The 20689-nt window shown below is 39.2% G+C and overlaps 1 protein-coding gene across 8 annotated transcripts in view; it reads left to right on the forward strand.

The window, feature by feature from the left end:
* Positions 1-20689, forward strand: part of LIMD1 (LIM domain containing 1) — a 63082-nt gene continuing 42393 nt past the window's right edge. For 4 of the 8 annotated variants that reach the window (XM_060685930.2, XM_087894200.1, XM_060685933.2 and 1 more), the window contains exons 1-2: positions 1-572; positions 1410-3162. In XM_060685930.2, the coding sequence (XP_060541913.1) occupies positions 1725-3162 (1438 nt within the window). In that variant the 5' untranslated portion in view covers positions 1-572; positions 1410-1724. The remainder of the gene's footprint in view (positions 573-1409; positions 3163-20689) is intronic. The other 4 variants (XM_060685931.2, XM_087894199.1, XM_087894201.1 and 1 more) reach the window with 3 other exon arrangements.

Genomic DNA, 20689 nt, shown 5'->3' on the forward strand with positions numbered 1-20689 from the left:
GTCGAGATGCGGCTTTCCCGTCTGAGATAGGAATCTGGTTGTCAGGATCACAGCTCCTACAACTTCGAAATTACCGGGATTGAACTCCAGCTCGGCGCTGAAGCATTCGGCTCAAGCAGAAAAAGTTTGCTGCCTGTTCTTGCCTTTAACGACCGGTTGACACAGTACAGAGAGAGGATTGTTTCCGCTCCCCACAACGCCCCTCCCCTCTCAAATCTATATTGCCAGCGAGTGCTGACATATCTCGCTGTCTCAACCACGTTGCAAACTCCTCCTCCGGTAACCTACGGGTATTGGAAGAAGAGGAATTGTGGAAAGAAAAGGAAGAGGCGGCGGCGCCAGAAGCGCCTCAGCGGCCCACAGTTCTAAGCTTGAATAGGGCGCGAAGAAAGTAAAGCAAATCCGACCGCGGGGCGGAGGGAACATCCAGCCGCCACGCCACGGATTTTTTGAGCGAAGCCTGACCTTCCGGTACTCCTCAAAGTACCACGACGTCAAGAAAGCAAAGCAAACGATTCATTTCCCACGAGCCGCAGGTAGGACCAGCACTGGATTAAGTAAATCTGTGACAAGTAAGTAAGTAAGTAAGTAAGTAAGTAAGTAACTCTGTGACTAAGCTCATGCTTGCAATGGAGTCAGTGAGAACAAGCCGGCCTTGTTCTTTCAGAGGAAACGTCCATAAGACCGGGCCCGATGAGCATTTGGCTTCGTTTTTTCGTACACAGCGGAATGTCCCCTGGTTAGCCCGCGTGGACAGAGGGTTCTTTTCAGCCCCGCAGCGCGAGAACTGCAAAGATTGAGGGCTACAGAAATCTCCACATTTACCTCTAAATGGCAGCAAACAGATATAGAAAACTCCAATTCTGTAGTGCCAACCAGTGATCATCCGAATGTTTGTATTCTAGATTGGGTACGACTACCAAACATTATACTAGGGCTGCTTGTCATGGGCCAAGGCTTCTCTCTCTTCCTTTGGAGGGTCATTTTAAGCAGTGATTGGATCCAGTCTTGAGGAAGTTAAAAAGGAAATCTGGAGAGGATTTGAAGAAAAAAAGATAAATTTCAAGTATAAGGTGGGCAGTGAAAGGCAAGGGTGTGAATAGCAAAGATTTCCTCCAGCTGGGGAAAAGATCTGAGCGGGCTTCCTTTAGCTTCTGACTAAATTGTTATTTTTCAGAAGGTTGTCTTTCTTCCCCCAGAGTTTGGGGCTTTTCCAGTATACTCCGCCACAATATAAATGGTTTCTTTCAGCCTATAAATGTTCTAGCTGCCCCAAACAAAATTCACTGAGATAACATTGCTTGAAGGTTAATATTAAACTAGGCTGTAATTCCTTTTTCTGATGACAAAGAGTGCATGTTGGCTTGGATTTATTGCTAAATTAATCTTATATCTTTTAATTTTAATAGTTTCGCTGAAATAATACTAGGCAGAATTGAAGAAATATTTATGGCAGCCATAGAATGCTTCACAAACTGAAATTTAAAGAACTTGGACCTTAAATTTCTTCAGGAGTAACCAGGACTTAAAAGGCTCCAGCGGATAATCTAAGAAATATACTGCTGTTTTGAAAAATACCCTGAAGTGTGAAGTTTTCCCTCTCTTTTTCTCATAAGAAATAGCAAAGAATTTTAGTAACCATGGAGTTTGTTGTTGAGTTTAACATAACAGGTTAATTTTAATATTGAAAATATTGACTCATTTGTTTTTCTACTATTGTTTGAATGCACAAACATTTAAAAATGGATAAATATGATGACCTTGGTTTAGAGGCAAGTAAATTTATAGAAGACCTCAATATGTATGAAGCTTCCAAAGATGGTCTCTTTCGAGTAGACAAAGCTGTTGGGAATAACCCAGAATTTGAAGAAACCAGAAAAGTTTTTGCTACAAAAATGGCTAAAATTCACCTGCAGAAACAACAAGAACAAGAGGAATTGATGAAAGGAGCCTCAGTGGATTTGAATGGTGGATTTAATTTTGGTGGTCAGCTTCCAAGTTATTCTGTAGTCAAAGACACCACAGGAACAAATAAACTGCATCCACGAGAAAATGTTGCTAAGCCCCCTTTGGCTGCATCATCAACAGTATGTGCAGGTCATCAGCTCGCTTTTCCAAGCCAGCCTCTACGTCACAGTGATGGAGAGCAAACAAAAATATATCAAGATGACTATGGATATAGCAACAGTTTACAGGGTCCAGATATTCCTGGAGGACCAAATTGCCACAGATCAGGTCAGATGAACCCAGGTGGTTCTAAGGCAGTGCTTCCTTCCCTATCATGGAATGAACACAGCAATGGTGATAATCAAACAGGTGTTCAAAGAAGGAAGAAAAGTGCTGGTAAGCTTAGCAGCCAAAAATCAAATATCGGCTCTCATTTTTGGTCAAACAGCCAAGATGAATCATTGCAGAGAAGCCCTAAAAAACTTCATGCAGATCTTCATCTATGCCAACAATCCCAAAGCCCTTACAGATCTTCAGAAAGTGGGCATGGAAGTCGGGAAAGTGAAAATGAAGGTCCTGGACTAAGTAAGAGCTGTATCCAAAACCTAGCTTGCCAGAGACCATCTTTTTCTCATGACAGTATCCTCTTGTCTTCTTCAGTTGGGGTTGGTGATGAATCAGCCATGAGATATTCACAGCAGAAATCTTCATCGTATTCTGTTTCATCAATACATTCTTCTCAGATTCTTTCAAACCTGTCTGTTAATTTTCATCCAAATAGAAGCAGTGGTGACAACCACTCAAGGTGCAGTGATAGCACTCAACCTTCAATTTCTACCCCAGTTCCTTCAAGTGCAGATTATCAGCAGCGCAATATTCATCCATACACTGCAGATCATTTTGTAGTTCATGGTCAAAATTACAGGCTTAATTTTGCTGGTTCTGGTCTGAGTCTTGAGCAGAATTCTATCACTGCAACATCTCATGGACCAATGATTTCTGATGTTCCCAAATCTCCTTTTAAAGAGAGTGTCACTGTTCAGCAGCATGACTGTGGTCCTCAAGAAATGTCTGGTTCTGCAAAAATAAAATTACCCTGTCAGATGCTCCTTTCACAGCAAGACCAAGGGCTCTCTACTGCTGAATTAAAATTAGAAGCTCTTACTCAGCGCCTGGAGCAGGAGATGGATGCATGTCCCAAGGCTGATTACTTTGGTAAGTATTTTTGTTATAGCATAATGTACATCTTTTTAAATAGTGTGTTTAATAATAAATGTTACAATACTTGTACCTATGGACATATTTTTTCATGTATTTTTCTTTATCATTGATCATTGGTTTAACTAATACTTTTAAAATTATACATTCTGAAAGCTATTATTTTAATGTAATAACTTAAGTAGATAGTGATAAATTAGAGGAAAAAATGAATTAAAACCCTTTTTAAAAAAGCAAGATACCAACTTTATGCAGCCCTGGTTTTTCTTTAAAATCATTTTTATGGAGCAATAAACTAAAAGTTAATAATTGACTGTTTATATCCAAAATGTTTGAGAATTTGGTGGGTAGAATAAATAATAATATTGGCAAAAGTCTTAAGTTATTTTGAAGTGAATGGGAAAAAGATGAGAGTTACACTTGACTATATGGCTGTGCAAAGCATTTGAAAGAGTTGTTTTATCAAACACTTGTGCAAAGCAAAGTACTTTTACTCAGGGCATTACATCCTTTAAAGATTCGTGTAGCTGCTTTGAAGACTTCTTCTACTTGTTTTCATGTACCTCTCTACATATTTAGATAGCACTTCCTGCTATGACAGCAAAGGAATGTAATAGACAGCAATGGACTCCTTTCAGAGGAGCCAGGCCAATTTTCCAACGGATGCTGAAGCCTTAATGCTTCAAGGAGAAATTATTTGCTCATAGTAATGTATTTTGCAAAGTACCTGTTTCAAATTCTTTGCAACACTCAAGTGCAACTCTCATCTTTTTTCCATTCACTTCAAAATAACTTAAGACTGTGGCCAATATTATTATTTATACTACCTACCAAATTCTCAAACGTTTTGGATATAAACACTCAATTATTAACTTTTAATTAATTAACTTGATAGTATTCTATTCTGATTTTAGAGCTGTAAAATGGGGCAAAACTAACTTAATAACTTTGCTTAGCAATGGAAATTTTGGGCTCAATTGTGGTCAGGAAGGGAGAACTATGGGTACAGTGACTAAAACCAATACCAAACAAAACCATTATAAAGCAGTATGTGCACGCCAATCAACATGTAATTCTCAACTTGTACCACTAACTGTACAGAATGTGCCCTCAATTGACTTATTGTGTAAATGATAGTGCAATAAATCAATTGAGGGCACATTCTGTACAGTTAGTGGTACAACTTGAGAATTACATGTTGATTGGCGTGCACATACTGCTTTATAATGGTTTTGTTTGGTATTGGTTTTAGTCACTGTACCCATAGTTCTCCCTTCCTGACCACAATTGAGCCCAAAATTTCCATTGCTAAGCAAAGTTATTAAGTTAGTTTTGCCCCATTTTACAGCCTATCTTGCTACAGTTGTTAAGTGAATCACTACACTGGATTAAGTTAGCAACACAGTTGTTAAGTGAATCTGGATTCCCCATTGACTTCATCAGAAGATCGCAAAAGGTGATTCCATGACCTCAGGACACTGCAACCATAATAATTACATGCCTGTTGTGAAGTGACTGAATTTTGATCACATGACCATGGGGATGGATGTTGCAACAATTTTAAGTTAAAAACGGTCATAAGTCACTTTTTTCAGAGCTGTTGTAACTTTTAATGGTCACTAAATAAATTCTTGTAAGTCAAAGACTTGTGTACTTTATTTTAACTGTTATTAGTAAATAAACGCTGATATAGTGCAATATGTGTAGCATGCTATATGTAAGGCAATCAATTATATATATTGCATGAATCTTTCCCTGCTGTTCCACAACCTTTGATAGTTTTCATGACATGTACTAATCCGTATTTAATAGAATTTTGGAAGTATGTGAATATTAAATACAATTTCTTGGTTTTAACATTAGTTTACATTTAGCAATAGCAATAGCACTTAGACTTATATACCACTTTACAGTGCTTTATAGCCCTGTCTAAGCGGTTTACAGAGTCAGCATATTGCCCCCAACAATTTGACTTCTCATTTTACCAACCTCAGAAGGATGGAAGGCTGAGTCAACTTTGAGCCTGGTGAGATTTGAACTGCCAAACTGCAATCAGGTGGCAGTCAGCAGAAGTAGCCTGTAGTACTGCATTCTAACCACTGCGCAACCGAGGCTCATTTTTTTGCATTAATTGATATGCTTGATTGTTGTTTTTCACCTAGAAATGAAGAATATTTAAAACATTTAAAAGAATTCAATATCTCTGTAGTTTTTCCAGTACGTTTGTAAAGTTTCAGTTATGGATTTGGGAGGGTTGGCATGTATCCTATACTTATATTGTAGGTTGATTATTATTTTTGACAGTCCTATATTTCAGTAACAGTTTCTTTTTTAAAGAAAAAATACCTTGCTTCTAGGAAATACTGAAATATATTTATATTAAGAGACTCATATTTTATAAAGCAGTTGAAACAAAAATTTAAGAATTTATACAAATAAATACTCTGCAAATTTAGGAATTATTTTGGACCCGTTTATAAATCCATTATTTGTGGTCAAATGGATAGGATAGGATAGGATAGGATAGGATAGGATAGGATAGGATTCTCACAACAGAAATAAAATCATTTTTATCCCTTGGAAAAGAAGAAATGAAAGTTGGAACATAAGTGAAGCACATAAAATCTTATGGATTTCAAGTTCCTTTTTCTCAAAATAGAGTTAAGATAAATGTAATCAAATTCACGTAATTTAATCAAGTGGATACTGATGCTCTAAAAATGGTTTTACAATTTTTGAGTTTGTGAAAAATTAACAGAATTTTGCTTTTAACTGTAGATGGCTTTTAATTTTTCCACTTTTACCTCAAATTTAATAACCATTAATATTTCATGTTAATTATTGATAGTAAATAAGTTTTCCATCTTACTCATTTTTTATTTTTATCAAAGATTGATGTAATTGGGTATAAAATATTTCCAATGTCCTCAAAAGAAGAAGAAAGATTACATTGTTTAAACAATGAAATTATTATCTAGCTAAATTGTTAGATTGTAAGGTTTGTGAGTATTGTGTTAGGATAAATGGGTAGGATGAGTACAGGATAGAGAAGTGGGTGGGACTGTAGTTTTATCTGAATTGTGTATGGAAATGGCTAATTGTAATGGAAGTTTGAAAGTATTGGTGACCTTTTGGCAAGTTAAGCTTTCCATTGCATATCTCTGGATGGACCAGTTTGGAATACTTTCTAGGTCACTTGCTTAGTTTAGGAAATGTTTAAAAGGAATTTGGATTGAATTGCTTTTGAGAGTTTGCTTTTCTAAATGATAACATTACATGTCATATATAAATACACTCTTTATTCACCATGCACTAAATAGTCTCCATTGCAACCAGTACTTTAAATACTTTTAGGATCATAAATAATTTTGAGTTACTTCAGAGCTTCAGATTCATTAGTGTCAGCTTGTGAGCTCCTTAGAATTATGATTTTTCTAATCATATTTTTTTATGATTTGTGACATAGCAGCCAAGTCAGATAAAACTGACAACAGATATGCTCAAGAGCTTCCCTTTTTAGACATCAGGATGCAAGTCATGCCCTGATTTCCATAGGATGTTAAATGGAGCAGGGCCAGCCTTGAAAATAGCAACAAAGATACAACTATTGTTTGTTTTACTTTACTCTTGAAATCTAGTTGCCTATAGCAGGGATTTGAGGAAGCTAAATGTATTCCTTCCAGTCCCAAGCAGCTTGTAGCTGAGCTAGCAATGCTGCTTGCATGGATTACTACTATATGTGTGACTTTCAATCACAATTAATTACAAAATCCTTGAACAGGAAATACCATGTTTCCCCCAAAATATACTGCAATATATTTGGATACACATACAAACTTTAAATAGTAAATGAACTTTTAGATTTTAAAAGGTTTGTGCATCCTACAGCCCTCTCTGCAAATACATTGCTAATGAATTTCCTTGGATCTTGGTAATAAGGAAAAGTTTCTCTTACTGTTTCTTTTTTCCTCAAGATAGTAGGACCTTAAGATATTTAAAGTTCAAGCTTTTTAAAAAAATAAAAATCACATTGCAATTATCAGTTGATAGAGGAAGAATCAAATGTATGTTACAGGTGACAGTAAATGAATGTATTATGGATTATTCAATATGCCATTTCAATATTGCTGCCTGCAGGATATTGCTGCTTTTATCAGAATGACAGAATGACATTTTGATGGCAAAATAAGTGGAGTATACATTTAATAAATATATAATATCATACTGCAAGTTCGTACCCCTTTGGCATTTTTGTGCATCATTGCAGTTCATCTAGAAAATGGGCAAGGTTTACATTGCAATGCAGTAATGTTTAAGACATTAAGTAAACAAGGAGCAAAACTGTTCAGCTAGTAATCTTTGATTTATAATCATTCATTTAGGAACCATACAAAGTTAGAATGGCATTGAAAAAAAGTAACTTAAAAACCAGCACTTGCGCTTGAAACTGTTGCAGCATCCCTATGGTGACATGATCAAAATTTGGGTCTTGGCACCTAGCATGTATTTATACTAGTTACATCATCATAGGATTATGTGATCACCATTTGCAACTTTTCCCAATGACTTCTGCCTAATTACCACATGATTCACTTAGTAACTGTGGCAAAAAAAAGTTGTAATTTGGGCATGACTCAATTAACAACTATATTGCTAGTCGTTAATTGAGTCATGCCCAATTTACAACTTTTTTTTGCCACAGTTACTATATTGCTTAGCAATATAATCCCAGCTGGGGTTGTACTTGTATAGAGCTTTTAATTTTTAAAAAATAATTTCAGTTCAGCTTTGATCAGCATCTGTCACACATTTTGCTAGAACACTCACTCAAACACTAGTTTATTTTTGGGGGAATGAATGGCAGCTTCTCTTCCCATTTGAGTACAGGATAAATCCATACAGAAAGTTGTTTAAAAAAATGATAGAGTGCTATTGGTGACATAAAAGGAATAAAAACTCAGTTATATCAAGAATAAAGATCTTGAAAAGATGAAGCTATCCTGTGTTGCATAGAAATAGTTGGAGTTGGCTACATTTCAAATTTATGGGTAATGATTTGCTGTAGTTTTAGAAATGAATTGCCTGTGAATGGAATTAGTTTTTGGCTTTAAAAGTAATCTTGTAAGTGGTGTTGCATTTTACTATCTATGATGCTTGGTTTTTGTTTATCTGAATTTTTAGATTTAAAAAAAAGAGAGAAATACTGGAATTCTGAAAAATATCTTTGATGGGAAGATAAAATTGCAGGTATAAACAACCTATTTAACAAACAACAACAAATAAGCCAGACCACATCATTATAGTTAAGACATTGCATCTTGGTTAGTAGTTTGCCAATTAAAACCAGCTCATAATTGGCTAAGATTGTCAGATAGAATAAGGGTAAATTGGCCTGTTAAAAGACTTGACACTTCTTAAATGAGATTAAATTAATTATCCAGTGTAACATTTATATGGATATTGTTGCTATTTTTATAGGCAAAAACATTAAACTGTCTTGTATCACAGTGAAAGGAACACCTTGGTGGCAAAATAAAATATCTGTTGATAGATTAATACTGTGTTTTCCCGAAAATAAGACCCGGTCTTATTTTCTTTTGGTCTTGAAAATAAGCACTCAGGCTTATTTTCAGGGAGGTCTTATTTTTTTGACGTGCAGGAGCAGGGTGGATTTGATTTAAATCGAGTCGATTTAAATCATGATTTAAATCATGATTTAAATCACTAGTAAAAAGACTTGATTTAAATCAACTCAATTTAAATCATAATTTTTAAAGAGCAACTGTCATCTCTGCTACTCCTTTGACCTGCTGTTGACTCACCTATAGTCCCAGTGTTGCAGAATATACAGCCTTGTGCTACATAACTGAGCTCCATTTCATGCTAAATAAACTAAATTAGATTTTTACCCAAAAGTTTTTTATTAAAATAAATTCAATAAAAATCAAAAAATTCTGATTTAAATAAAAAAATCCGATTTAAATTTAAAAAATCCGATTTTTTTGATTTTTTTAAAAAAATCATTGATTTTTATCCACCCTGTGCAGGAGGCAACCAGTGTGGGGGTCAATGGGTATGGGAGCACAGTGACCTCTGGCCCCTCTCTGTCCCATTGTCTGCTTGTCACGGCTGCAATGGGCAAAGCTCTTGGCATACCCTGGCCTCCATCCACCCTGCCTGCTGGCCCGGCTGCTGCTGGAACACTTCTTGGCGGCAGCAGGCACCGTGCTGGCTTCGACGGGGGCTTTTTGCCCTCCTGGCAGCGCTGCTCTTGGCCACCCTGCTGGGCTGCTCCTGCCTGGTGTAGGATGAGTCGTCCCATATAAAAAACCTCCAGAGTGCCACTGGCTTGCTAGGGGCCATTTGCAAGCCATGCTGCCTGTGCCGCCAGCCTGCATGCCTATTTGCTCCAGGGTTACAGCTATGCTGACCCCAGCACTCTTCGGGCCCTGGCGAGGGCTGCAGCTCTCTTGCTAACTGTGCAAGGTAGGCGTGGGGCTGCCCCTGGTCACCTTTGGTATCTGCCTCACCTGCGATGGCTCTGCAGCCATCTTGCCTTCCACTGGCCCAGCCCACTACCAAGTCCTGGCTGCTACCCAGCAGCCTCCATACCTCCCGCTGGATATACCTCCCGCTGAACATATTACAAGGTGCTACAATGTGAGTTGTGGAAAAGAGGGCCCCTCGGCTGTGAGGTTGCCTGGCATCGCAGGCAGGGCCAGGGCTGGCAAGAATGCACTGGAAACACCTCCAGATGCCCAGAGAGACAGAATGAGAGGCAGCTCCTGGCCCTTGCTGGCTCAGCTGATCCATGGTGCTGAGATTAATGGACTGAGCCTCCATGAAGTGATTGGGGAATGAAAGGGCTGCCTCCTGTCCTGGCCACAAGTACCCCCTTCACTAGGGCTTATTTTTGGGGTAGGGCTTATATTAGCCTCATCTAAAAAATCAAGCTAGGGCTTGTTTTCGGGGTAGGTTGTATTTTCAGGGAAACACGGTACTTGCCAACATTCTGGCACATAATCATTTTCACTGAGATACCTAGATTTTATGAGGCAGTGAGGGAGGTATTTTCCATCTCTCATGCCTAACACGTGAGGAAACATTTCAGGATTTAAAACATTAGGTAATAGAAAATGCCTTTTTGGGGTGGCATTAAACAATTGGATAAAGAAGCTGGATCTGAAAGGGTAGTCCATCTATTTATTTTATTTATTTGTTTAAATTTCTATACCGCCCTTCTCCAATGTAGGACTCAGGGCGGTGAACAGCCAAAGTAAAAACAAGACATACATACAAAACATACAAAATCTAAAAACTGTTTAAAATAATTAAATAATTTTGGCCGTAATTAAAACATTCCAATTTAAAATCCATTTAAAATTTGACTCAAGCTAGCCCAGCTAGTTGAAATAAATGGGTTTTCAGGGCCCGACGAAAAATCCGGAGGTCTGTTATTGTACGTAGCTCTGGGGGGAGGTTGTTCCAGAGGGCGGGCGCCGCCACAGAGAAGGCTCTCCCCCTGGGGGTCGCCAGCCGACATTGTCTGGCGGACGGCACCCTGAGGAGGCCCACTCTGTGGGAGCGTACTGGCCGGTGGGAGGCTATTGGTGGCAGAAGGCGGTCTCGTAAGTACCCCGGCCCTAAGCCATGGAGCGCTTTAAAGGTGGTCACCAACACCTTGAAGCGCACCCGGAAGACCACCGGGAGCCAGTGCAGCTCGCGCAGGAGAGGTGTCACGTGGGAGCGTCTCGTCGCCCCCAAAATCCCCCGCGCGGCCGCGTTCTGGACCAGCTGGAGCCTCCGGGTGCACCCCAGGGGGAGCCCCATGTAGAGAGCGTTGCAGTAGTCCAGGCGGGAAGTGACGAGTGCCTGAGTGACTGTGCGTAGGGAGTCCCGATCTAGGAAGGGGCGCAACTGGCGTATCAGGCGGACCTGATAAAAAGCCCCCCTGGCCACGGCCGCCAAATGATCTTCTAACGACAGCCGTGCGTCCAGGAGGACGCCCAAGTTACGAGCCCTCTCCGTGGGGGCGAGTGATTCGCCCCCAATAGCCAGCGATGGCGTCAGCTGGCTATATCGGGACGCCGGAAGCCACAGCCACTCGGTCTTGGAGGGGTTGAGTTGGAGCCTGTTTCTCCCCATCCAGGCCCGCACGGCCTCCAGGCACTGGGACATCACTTTAAGGGCATCATTGGGGTATTTTTAATATACAATGTATATTTTTAATATACAATGATACATCTATCATTGTATATTAAAAATATATCTTGAACAGAAGGGTAGATTTATTTCTTGACCTTGATTACAATTGTCTTGATTTGTGTTATTTCAATATGGTAAAAGCCTGGATATAATTACTAAATGAGTTATTTGTTAATCATCTTTTTGGGGAATTACTGGACATGTAAGGAATCTTGTAATGAAAGTAGCCATGTGAACCTTGGTTTATAAGTTAGTATGTTGTGTAAATCCACCCATTTGATGGTTCTTCTGTAGACAATTGATAACAAGCCAGGACTTAAATTAATGATTAAATTTAACCAGAGAGTGAATATATATGGTAAGTTAATGATAAATATAACAGTATATGGTAGCTACACTGTATTGTACTCTCTCTCTGTTAGAAGATAAGCAGGCAGAGAGGAATGACTATAAGCTCTCTGAACAGCTCCTTACAACTCTTTATGCTAATGAAGAATTTTCCTTCAAAAATAATGCAATGAGTATAACTAGGATTTCTAGAAAATTTAGTGCAACTTATCTGAAAGGCACCAATTATGAAAGACTATTAGACAGATAGTCTTTTAAAAGACCAATTAAATATGGCATAAATAGTCTCAAAACTATATGTTTATTTTTTTCTTTCAAAATGTGTTAATAAAGGTGACGTGTTTCACTTTTCAGACAAAACTTTAAAAAACATTTTGATGTGGAATAGCAGAGGTAAAGAAAAAAGAATTTCCTGGTTTTGCCTTGCCTTGGTAACTGGGATATCCTTATTTATAGCTTTATGGGTGGTTCACATAATACAGACAAGACCTGTGTTGCTGACTTTCTCTTTTCCATTCAAACCTTCCTCGATGTTTTATTTAATAGATTTTTAAAAAAACTTGAGGGAAGCTGCATACCAAGAAATAAAAACATTTTTTACAATTTATCTTGTAAAATCACAAATCTCTTAAGATTTCAGATTCTTTATTTTTATATTTTGATATCAGTTTTTTAAACTATCAATTATTCAAGAGTTTATATGTCACGAGTGTTTCCAGGATTGCTGTGGCTACTTGCCTACTCACAAACGGTATGGTTTCAATCAAGCCATCTCCTGTTTGTAATTACCTGCAAGCCTTCCCCGCCCTAGTTAATTGCAGGTTAACTCACCATATAAGCAAGGACCTTTTCGCTTGCTACTCGGGCCTAGACTCTGGTTTAGACCTAAATGCACAGCTCCTGCAGGGAGCTAAGTGCAAATGCCGCAGATGGGAGAAGAATGCAGATAAGGACTCCAGATGCCGTTGCAGAGAAACTCCCACGGATGCTTGCCTTTTGCTGTTTTGTAGCACGCAAGCTATCATCGGGACTGCTGTTGCTGGACCTTCTTTCTCCCACAAGCTTCAAGCAATGTTTGCTGTTTGAACTGTTTTTACTTCAGGTGACTTTTAGCTGTGAAGTTTGTGCTGCCCCCCTTCTATTACCTCGATGATGTATCGACGCCGAAGCTGTTTATCTTCATGTTAGCTTTATTGTCTTGTGAACTGTTTCGGTATTGTGGAGAGGAATCTAGGGAGATAGCCTTGCTTCGTATAACCAAGATAAGACTTTGTTTTTAATGTGCTTTTTTAAAGACATAGTGCTTTTTAAATGTTTTAAAGTAAATTATATTTTTACACAAGATGACTCTTATTTCAGTCCCAGTGTGTTTGCTCATGAGCTGGTTCACGGTCCGGGGTATCCCTCAACCCCATTCCCTAACATTATATACCAACTATATATCAAACTCAAGGTCTGCGGGCCGAATCTGGCCTGTGGGCCTGTCCTGGAAAATGTAAGGTGCCATCCTGCATTGCTTTGGCCTGGTCTACCTGCATCTCTTCGCCCCGATCTACCCATTGCAAAGAGGAAACATCGGGCCAACGTGGCTTTGGCCTGGTCTACCTGTATCGCTTCGGCCCAGTCTACCCAATGCAAAGAGGAAATGCCAGAAATTTGGGGAGTGATGTCAAGCTGGCCATGCCTATCCAGCCTGCCCCCCCAAGGTCAACCACAGTCCTGATGTGGCCCTCAATGAAATTGAGTTTGACACCCCTAAACTATGGTATGCCGATCCTTTACAGGGGCAATCCAGCAACTGCAGAAGTATTTTAGCCCATCCTCACATTTGGCTTTCAGTTCAGTATAGTACTGTATTATGTAGCCTGGAAATTGTTGCTGGCGCAAAATGCAATAGTCAGGTGGCTTAGATGTGACCCCTCACATCTACATGTTACTGTTGTGCTGAAATAATTACTTTATTTATACTTTAAGATTTAACTATTGGCATATAGGCCGTAAAATAAACAAAATATCTATTAGATTGCTTTCACCATTATAAACAATTACTAAAGATTATTTGGAAATATTTTTTTTAAGGGTGGCACAATTTGTCAACTGTCATATTGCAGTCCCTTGCATATAAGCCTTTTCAGTGGTAGCATGCCCTTTGCATACTTTCCAGGTTAATATTTGAAGTCATTATTATTAAATTATTAAATATTAAAGAGCCTGTAGTACAGTGGGCTAAAGCACTGTTATTAACAGATTAACATCTGCTGCTTGCAATTACTGCAAGTTCAAATCTCACCAGGCTCAAGGTTGACTCAGCCTTCCATCCTTTGAAAGGTAGGTGAAATGAGAACCCAGATTGTGGGGGCAATAAGCTGACTTTGTATAAATATACAAAAGTATGAAGGCTATTGCTTAACGCAGTGGTTCTCAACCTTCCTAATGCCGCGACCCTTTAATACAGTTCCTCATGTTGTGGTGACCCCCAACCAGGGTGGGTTCTAAATTTTTTTACTACCGGTTCTGTGGGCGTGGCTTATTTTGTGGGGGTGGCATGGAGGTCTTGTGACTGGGTGGGCGTGGCTAGCTGGTCATGTGACCGGGTGGCAATGGCTATGTGTATAGGGACTACTCAGAGGGATGAAAAAAGTCATTTCTGACAGGTCCTCGCACTTTTGACTGGTCCTCACACTTATGACCATCCTCACATTTATGCCCGTGCAGCATTCTTAACAACCATGTCACTCATTTCACAACTGCTTCTCTTCACCATGGTGACAAGATAGGGCAAAAACGTAAAATGTGGGGACAGTCGTAAGTTCGAGGACTGGTCAAAAGTGCAAGGACCAGTCAGAAATAACTTTTTCAGCTCTCTGAGTAGTCCATATGCATAAAAGGATACAGCAATAGAGAGAGATGAAGGAAGGGAAGGGAAATTAGAGTAGGAGTGAGGGTAAGAGAGGGAGGAAGAGAGGAGGAGAAGGAGAAAGGAAGAGGAAGTAGGGAGGAGAAGAAGAAGGGGAGGAAGAGAAAGTAAGAAGGAAAGAAAAGAGAGGTGGTAGGTTTGAGGAGAAAGATTGCTGTATAATAAAAAAGATGAAAGGGAAGAAAGCCAACCCCAAACAAATATAAAGATATTAAGATAAAGAATGAATTGTTAAACTTTAAAGAATAAAAGAGAATAAATATGAATAAATAACAATAATTAGAAACACACATACAAACATACAATGTATTTTCTTTGAACAGAGTATTTGACCGGTTCACAAATTTAAACAGTGTTTAGTCATTTCAATTAAATTTACAATTTCTATATTTCCTTTTTGCCATATTTATTCCTCATCTATTTTTCTAAAAAACCAATATTACCCTTCATCCTTATCTCTAATCTTAATCAAATTCAATTTTTCCCTTCTATTCTATATTATACCCCTTCCCATTGTCATCTATTTTTATATCCATCCTCACATTGGTTAATTATGTAATATTACAGTTGTTTAATATAAATTCAACATTTTAATATAAATCAATTAGTTATATAACTATCTTTTTTGTATATTAATCAATATGAACATGAATATTCCAATTATTTCCATGCAATCCAATTTCTTACAAATCAATTAATTATATTTATCAATAATAATAAACCAAATAATTTCCCCCATATATTCCTCCAAACCACAACTTAACCATTTCTGCTTTCAACACAATATACAATTAGTAGTATCTCAATTATTACAATTCCCTAGTTAAATAGAGCTTTTTTTCTTTTGTGTTTTAAAATCTTGAACTCTCCTCTTTTCCCCTAAATTTCCTATTGTTTGCACCTACCTTTTTTGGTGAGGAAAAAGAAAAGAAACCTGCCTGCCTAATTTTCCAACGTTGTAGCAACAGCAAAGCCAACAGCCTGCTTTACTTTCAGTTTCGTTTTTCAGCATAGCTAGGGGGAAAAAATTGCTCCAGCACTCTTTGCAAACAAGCAGCAGAGCCCTGAGCAAAACAGCTGAGAGCAAATCAGCTGAGAGTTGGGAGACGATCTAATCAAGGGCTAATTAGCCTATGCTGAAGCTCCGCGGGCCAATAAAATTACAAAAAAACACCAAACCGTTTGTTAAATTGCTGGTTCGCCCGTCCCTGGCCCACCACTATTTATTGGCAATAAATAGTGGAGCGGGGCAAGGGGCGGGGCGGAACCGGCAGAATCCCACCACTGGCTATAGGGCGGCCCTTTGAAGCCCCGCGGCAAGAATTTAAACAGTTTTTTTTCCTCTAGCCATCAGCTGGGACTCAGGAGGCAGCAATAGATTAGGAGTGGGCGGGGTAAGCGAACAGCCGGCGATCCAACAGAGCAGAGAGTGAGGGTGAGTGAAGGTGTGGGGGGGGCGAGAGAGGGCTTTGGCGACCCCTGTGTAATGGCCGTTTGACCCCCAAAGGGGTCACGACCCCCAGGTTGAGAACCGCTGGCTTAATGCATTGTAAGCTGCCCTGAGTCTCTCGAGAAGGGCGGGCATATAAATTAAAGCAAAAAAAATAATTGTTTAAGCACTTAGTGCAAACAGATTTTTTCTTTTATCTCTTTTTCATTTTTAATACAAGGTAGTCCACAAATTACAACCATTCGATTAGTGAGCATTTGATGTTACAATGGCACTGAAAAAAGTGACTTATGACCGTTTTTCACATTTATGACAATTGCAGCATTCCCATGGTTCCATGATCAAAGTTCAGATTCTAGGCAACTGATTCATATTTATGACAGTTGCAGTATCCTGGGATCATATGATCACCTTTTGTGACCTTCTGACAATGTCAACAGGTAAGCTACATTAATTTAACAACCATCTTATTAACTTAACCACTGTAGTGATTCACTTAACAGTTGTGGCAAAAAATGTCATAAAGTGGGGCAAAACTCACATAACAAAAGTCTTGCTTAGCAGCAGAAATTTTGGGCTCAATTATGGTTATAAGTTGATATATACCGTATTTCTCTGAAAATAAGACAGAATCTTATTTTCTTTTGACCCCCCCAAATAAGGGCTTGGCCTTATTATCAGGGGGTCTTATTATTTTGGGGGTGCAGGAGGCGGCTAGCTTGGGACTGGATCTGCCATCGCTTCCCTTCCCTGTTCTTTGCACCGGCCGAGCAGCCCAACATGTCCCACCTCACCCCAATGGCAACAACTGCTTCCCTTCCCCACCATCTCAGGCAAACATGCTGTAAAAGAAAACCTTGCGAGTTCGAGAAGTTTGATTGAACTCGCAAGAAGGTTTTCTTTTACAGGGTGTTTCCCTGGACACAATGGCGAGGAAACCGATGTAGCTGGAAAGGTAAGACCTGCATCCTGCTTCTCCCTCGCCCCACCTGCCACCCTTCTCGATAAAAAGACGACGGGGAAGGGAAACAGCCAGGCTACTGTTGCCATTGGGGTGGGATGCGTTGGGCCGCAAGATGTGCATCTTATCTTTCCATTGCGTTCCTTGCCGTTTTGTCCAGGGAAACATCTTGTAAAAGAAAACTTTGCGAGTTCAGTCAAACTTCTCGAACTTGCAAGGTTTTCTTTTACAGCGTGTTTCCCTGAGACGGCGGGGAAGGGAAGCAGCTGTTGCCATTGGGTTGGGTTGGGATATGTTGGGCTGCTCGGCCCGTGCAAAGAACAGGGAGGGGAGAGCATGTCCCCCCCCTTCCCCCCCTTCAGCCTCGCCTCCTCAAATCATTTTGGTTGCGCAGCAAGCAATCAGAGGAAATGGTGTGACTGGCTGCGCATGCATGTAAGTAATTGGTGGGGGGGCTTATTTTGCGGGGTGGCTTATATTACCGCATGTGCTGAAAAGCCTGATTGGGCTTATTATCTGGACATGTCTTATTTTGGGAAAAACACGGTGTGTATATATATATATATATATATATATATACATATACATATACATATACATATACATATACATACACATACATACATACATACATACATACATACATACATATATATACTAACTCTATTTCATATCTTGATAACACCAATCTTATGTTTGTAAGTATTCTATTTTTATCCTTCATTTCTTATTCATTTTAATTACATTAATTACATTAGTCATACTCACCATTCAGTATTACATCATCATTGTAGCATTATAAATATGCAATTAAAGTTGTTAACATTGTAATATTTACTCTACCTTGTATATAATTCCTCATCATTTAGTTGTTCAATATTATGTTATATTACTCAGTGCTAATAACCATGTAATAATAATGTTATTTAAAGGTATATAATACAATCACATTGCAGCTTCTGATCCTTCCCTCTACATACCGTATTTTCCGGCGTATAAGACGACTTTTAAACACATGAAAATCTTCTCAAAAGTCGGGGGTCGTCTTATACGCCGGGTGTCGTTCTCCTGTAACCAGGCAGACCAGCCCGAAAGGCTCTGACGAGCCTTAAATGGCTCTGGCGATCCCAGCTCTGACGATCCCAGCTGAGTTCCCTGCAACTCAGCTGGGATGGCCAGAGCCATGTAAAAGAGTTTTCCTCCTCCAGCTTGCTTACCTCAGCTGCTAGTCGCAACGCTTGCCTTGCTTCGCTTGCCTGAATCTATTCCATCAGGAAGCAACTCCCTGCCTGCAATCAAGCAAGCAGGGAGTTGTGGACTTCAACTCCCAGAATTCCTCAGCCAGCAAAGCAAAGCTGGCTGAGGAATTCTGGGAGTTGAAGTCTACAAGTCTTAAAGTTGCCAAGGTTGGAGACCCCTGTTCTATTGGGTAAGTTTTTTTCCCCTTTGGGAGCTTTAAAAAAAATAGTCAATTGGGATTTTTTTATTTGTTCTTTTTTAGACCTAGCCATTTAAAGTTTAGGAAGTTTTAAATTTAGCTTTCATATAAAAATAAAAATAAAATAAAATAAAATAATATTTGTGCAGCTTTCTGAGATTTAGTGTGTTTCTGTAGTGTTTCACTCTAACTACACAAACACACAAAATCTCACAAAGCTGTATGTGGAATTTTGTGTGTGTAAAGTGTGAAAGTTGGTTTTTTGGACTTTTTGTGGCTGTGTGAGGTTCCTGCTTGTTGCAGGGGCCATTTTGAGTCTAGCACAGCTGCTTTTACATTGTGGGTGAGCCAGTTGTGTTGTGTCATGTTGTGTGTGTGTAAAGTGTGAAAGTTGTTTTTTTGGGCTTTTTGTGCCTGTGTGAGGTTCCTGCTTGTTGCGGGGCCATTTTGAGTCTAGCACAGCTGCTTTTACATTGTGGGTGAGCCAGTAGTGTTGTGTTGTGTGTGTTTAGAGTGTGAAAGTTTTTTGGGGGGGCTTTTTGTGGCTGTGTGAAGTTCCTGCTTGTTGCAGGGGCCATTTTGGGTCTAGCACAGCTGCTTTTACATTGTAGGTGAGCCAGTTGATGTTTTTTAATTTTTATTTGGTGTGCATTGGAAGAGGGGTAGTCTTATATGGCGAGTATAGCCCAAACCCTATATTTTAACAGGAAAAGTTGGGGGTCGTCTTATACGCCCAGTCGTCTTATACACCAGAAAATACGGTACTAATTTAAAAACATTATATAGGAGTATACATAACATTATTTTCCCTCTTTCCAATTCCTACCTCTATTCTAAATCTTGATAGCACATATCTTATATTGGTGAATATTCTATTTCTACCCGTCATCTCTCATTCATTTTAGTATATCAATTCTTACTGATTTTTTGGCATGCTTTCCATACTCCTCCTTTGAGGTTTTATGTCTCCCTATATCATTCTTTCTTGGTCTAAGTGTTTCCTCTTCTACCTCTGCCTCTCGCTGCCAGATCTTCACTATGCCTGTGAGTGTCTCTGTAGTCCCTTCAATAATGTCTACCTGTTTGTTCAATTCTATTTTTAAGTCTCTAAATATATTGTCAGCTTGATCTGTTTCATCCGTTTTGATTATCTCTTCCTTCTCCTTATCTTTTGGTTTCATTTGTTGTTTTGTCTGCTCTTTCCCTTCCTCTGGTTTTTCTATTCTCTTCAAAAGTCTAAGAAATTTTTTCTCCTTAGGTGTGAAACAAATAGGTATCAAACAGTATACAGCAAAAACCACAGTCTTCCTGATGTGTTTACTTCCACTCAGTGTTAAAGATTATTCCAAGGTCTTCCCAGCCTTATAAAAATATAGTGTATTTCCTTTCTTTCACCAGTAGATGGCATCATCACCTAAAATTTCAATGTGACACCCAATCTAACAGCATTTTGATTTCTTCAGATAATTTCCTTTCACTTTTTCCCAATAATCAGCCCAATGTTTCCAGCATTTTAAAATACCTTTTCAAGATGTTGCCAATAAAATGTTCAAATCCAGTCATTCTGTATTTTAAAGATTACGTCCTCTCTTAGATTTTATTTTCTTTTGGGTCTTTAGTCTTCCTCTAAGTAATTGTTAGTTGCTTGAAACATTTTGGAGAATTGTCTTTTCGGAGTTTCTTTTCTTTAGGGTTTAATCTCTAGTCAAGAAGTTGAAAATCATCTCATCCAGCTCCAGCCCACTGTTCAAACACCGCTCTAGCACATTTGTTTCTTCAGTTGTCCCAGCTTTCCGGCGGCCATAATGGCTGCCTCTCCTTCCTTGTTGTTGAATAGGAGAGTGAGCCTCGGATCAAGCAGGAGAGTTGCCACTTTCCGCGATCTGCAAGGCGTCAATCCTTTCTTCATCATTCGTACGAGGTGACTTTAGCCCTTTAAGGGACCCCCAGCGAGGAGATTTCAGCTTAGGTTCACAGAGCCCCGCTCCCTACGACTGTCGCAGCGACATCAAACCGGAAGTGATAAAAGTCAGTTTAGAGAGTCTTAAAAGTTAAAGGTAGAAGGCCAATAAGAATTGGTTCAAGAATTAGGAAGAAAAATACTCAGAAAACCAAACTTAGCACTTATGTGAATGGGAAAACTTGGTGTAAATAAAAATGAAAGACAATTTCAATTCAAGTTTAAGGAAATCAAGGAAAAAATCA

The sequence above is a fragment of the Pantherophis guttatus genome, chromosome 4 (assembly GCF_059756535.1).
Source record: "Pantherophis guttatus breed Tessera chromosome 4, ASM5975653v1, whole genome shotgun sequence".
NCBI lineage: Eukaryota > Metazoa > Chordata > Lepidosauria > Squamata > Colubridae > Pantherophis > Pantherophis guttatus.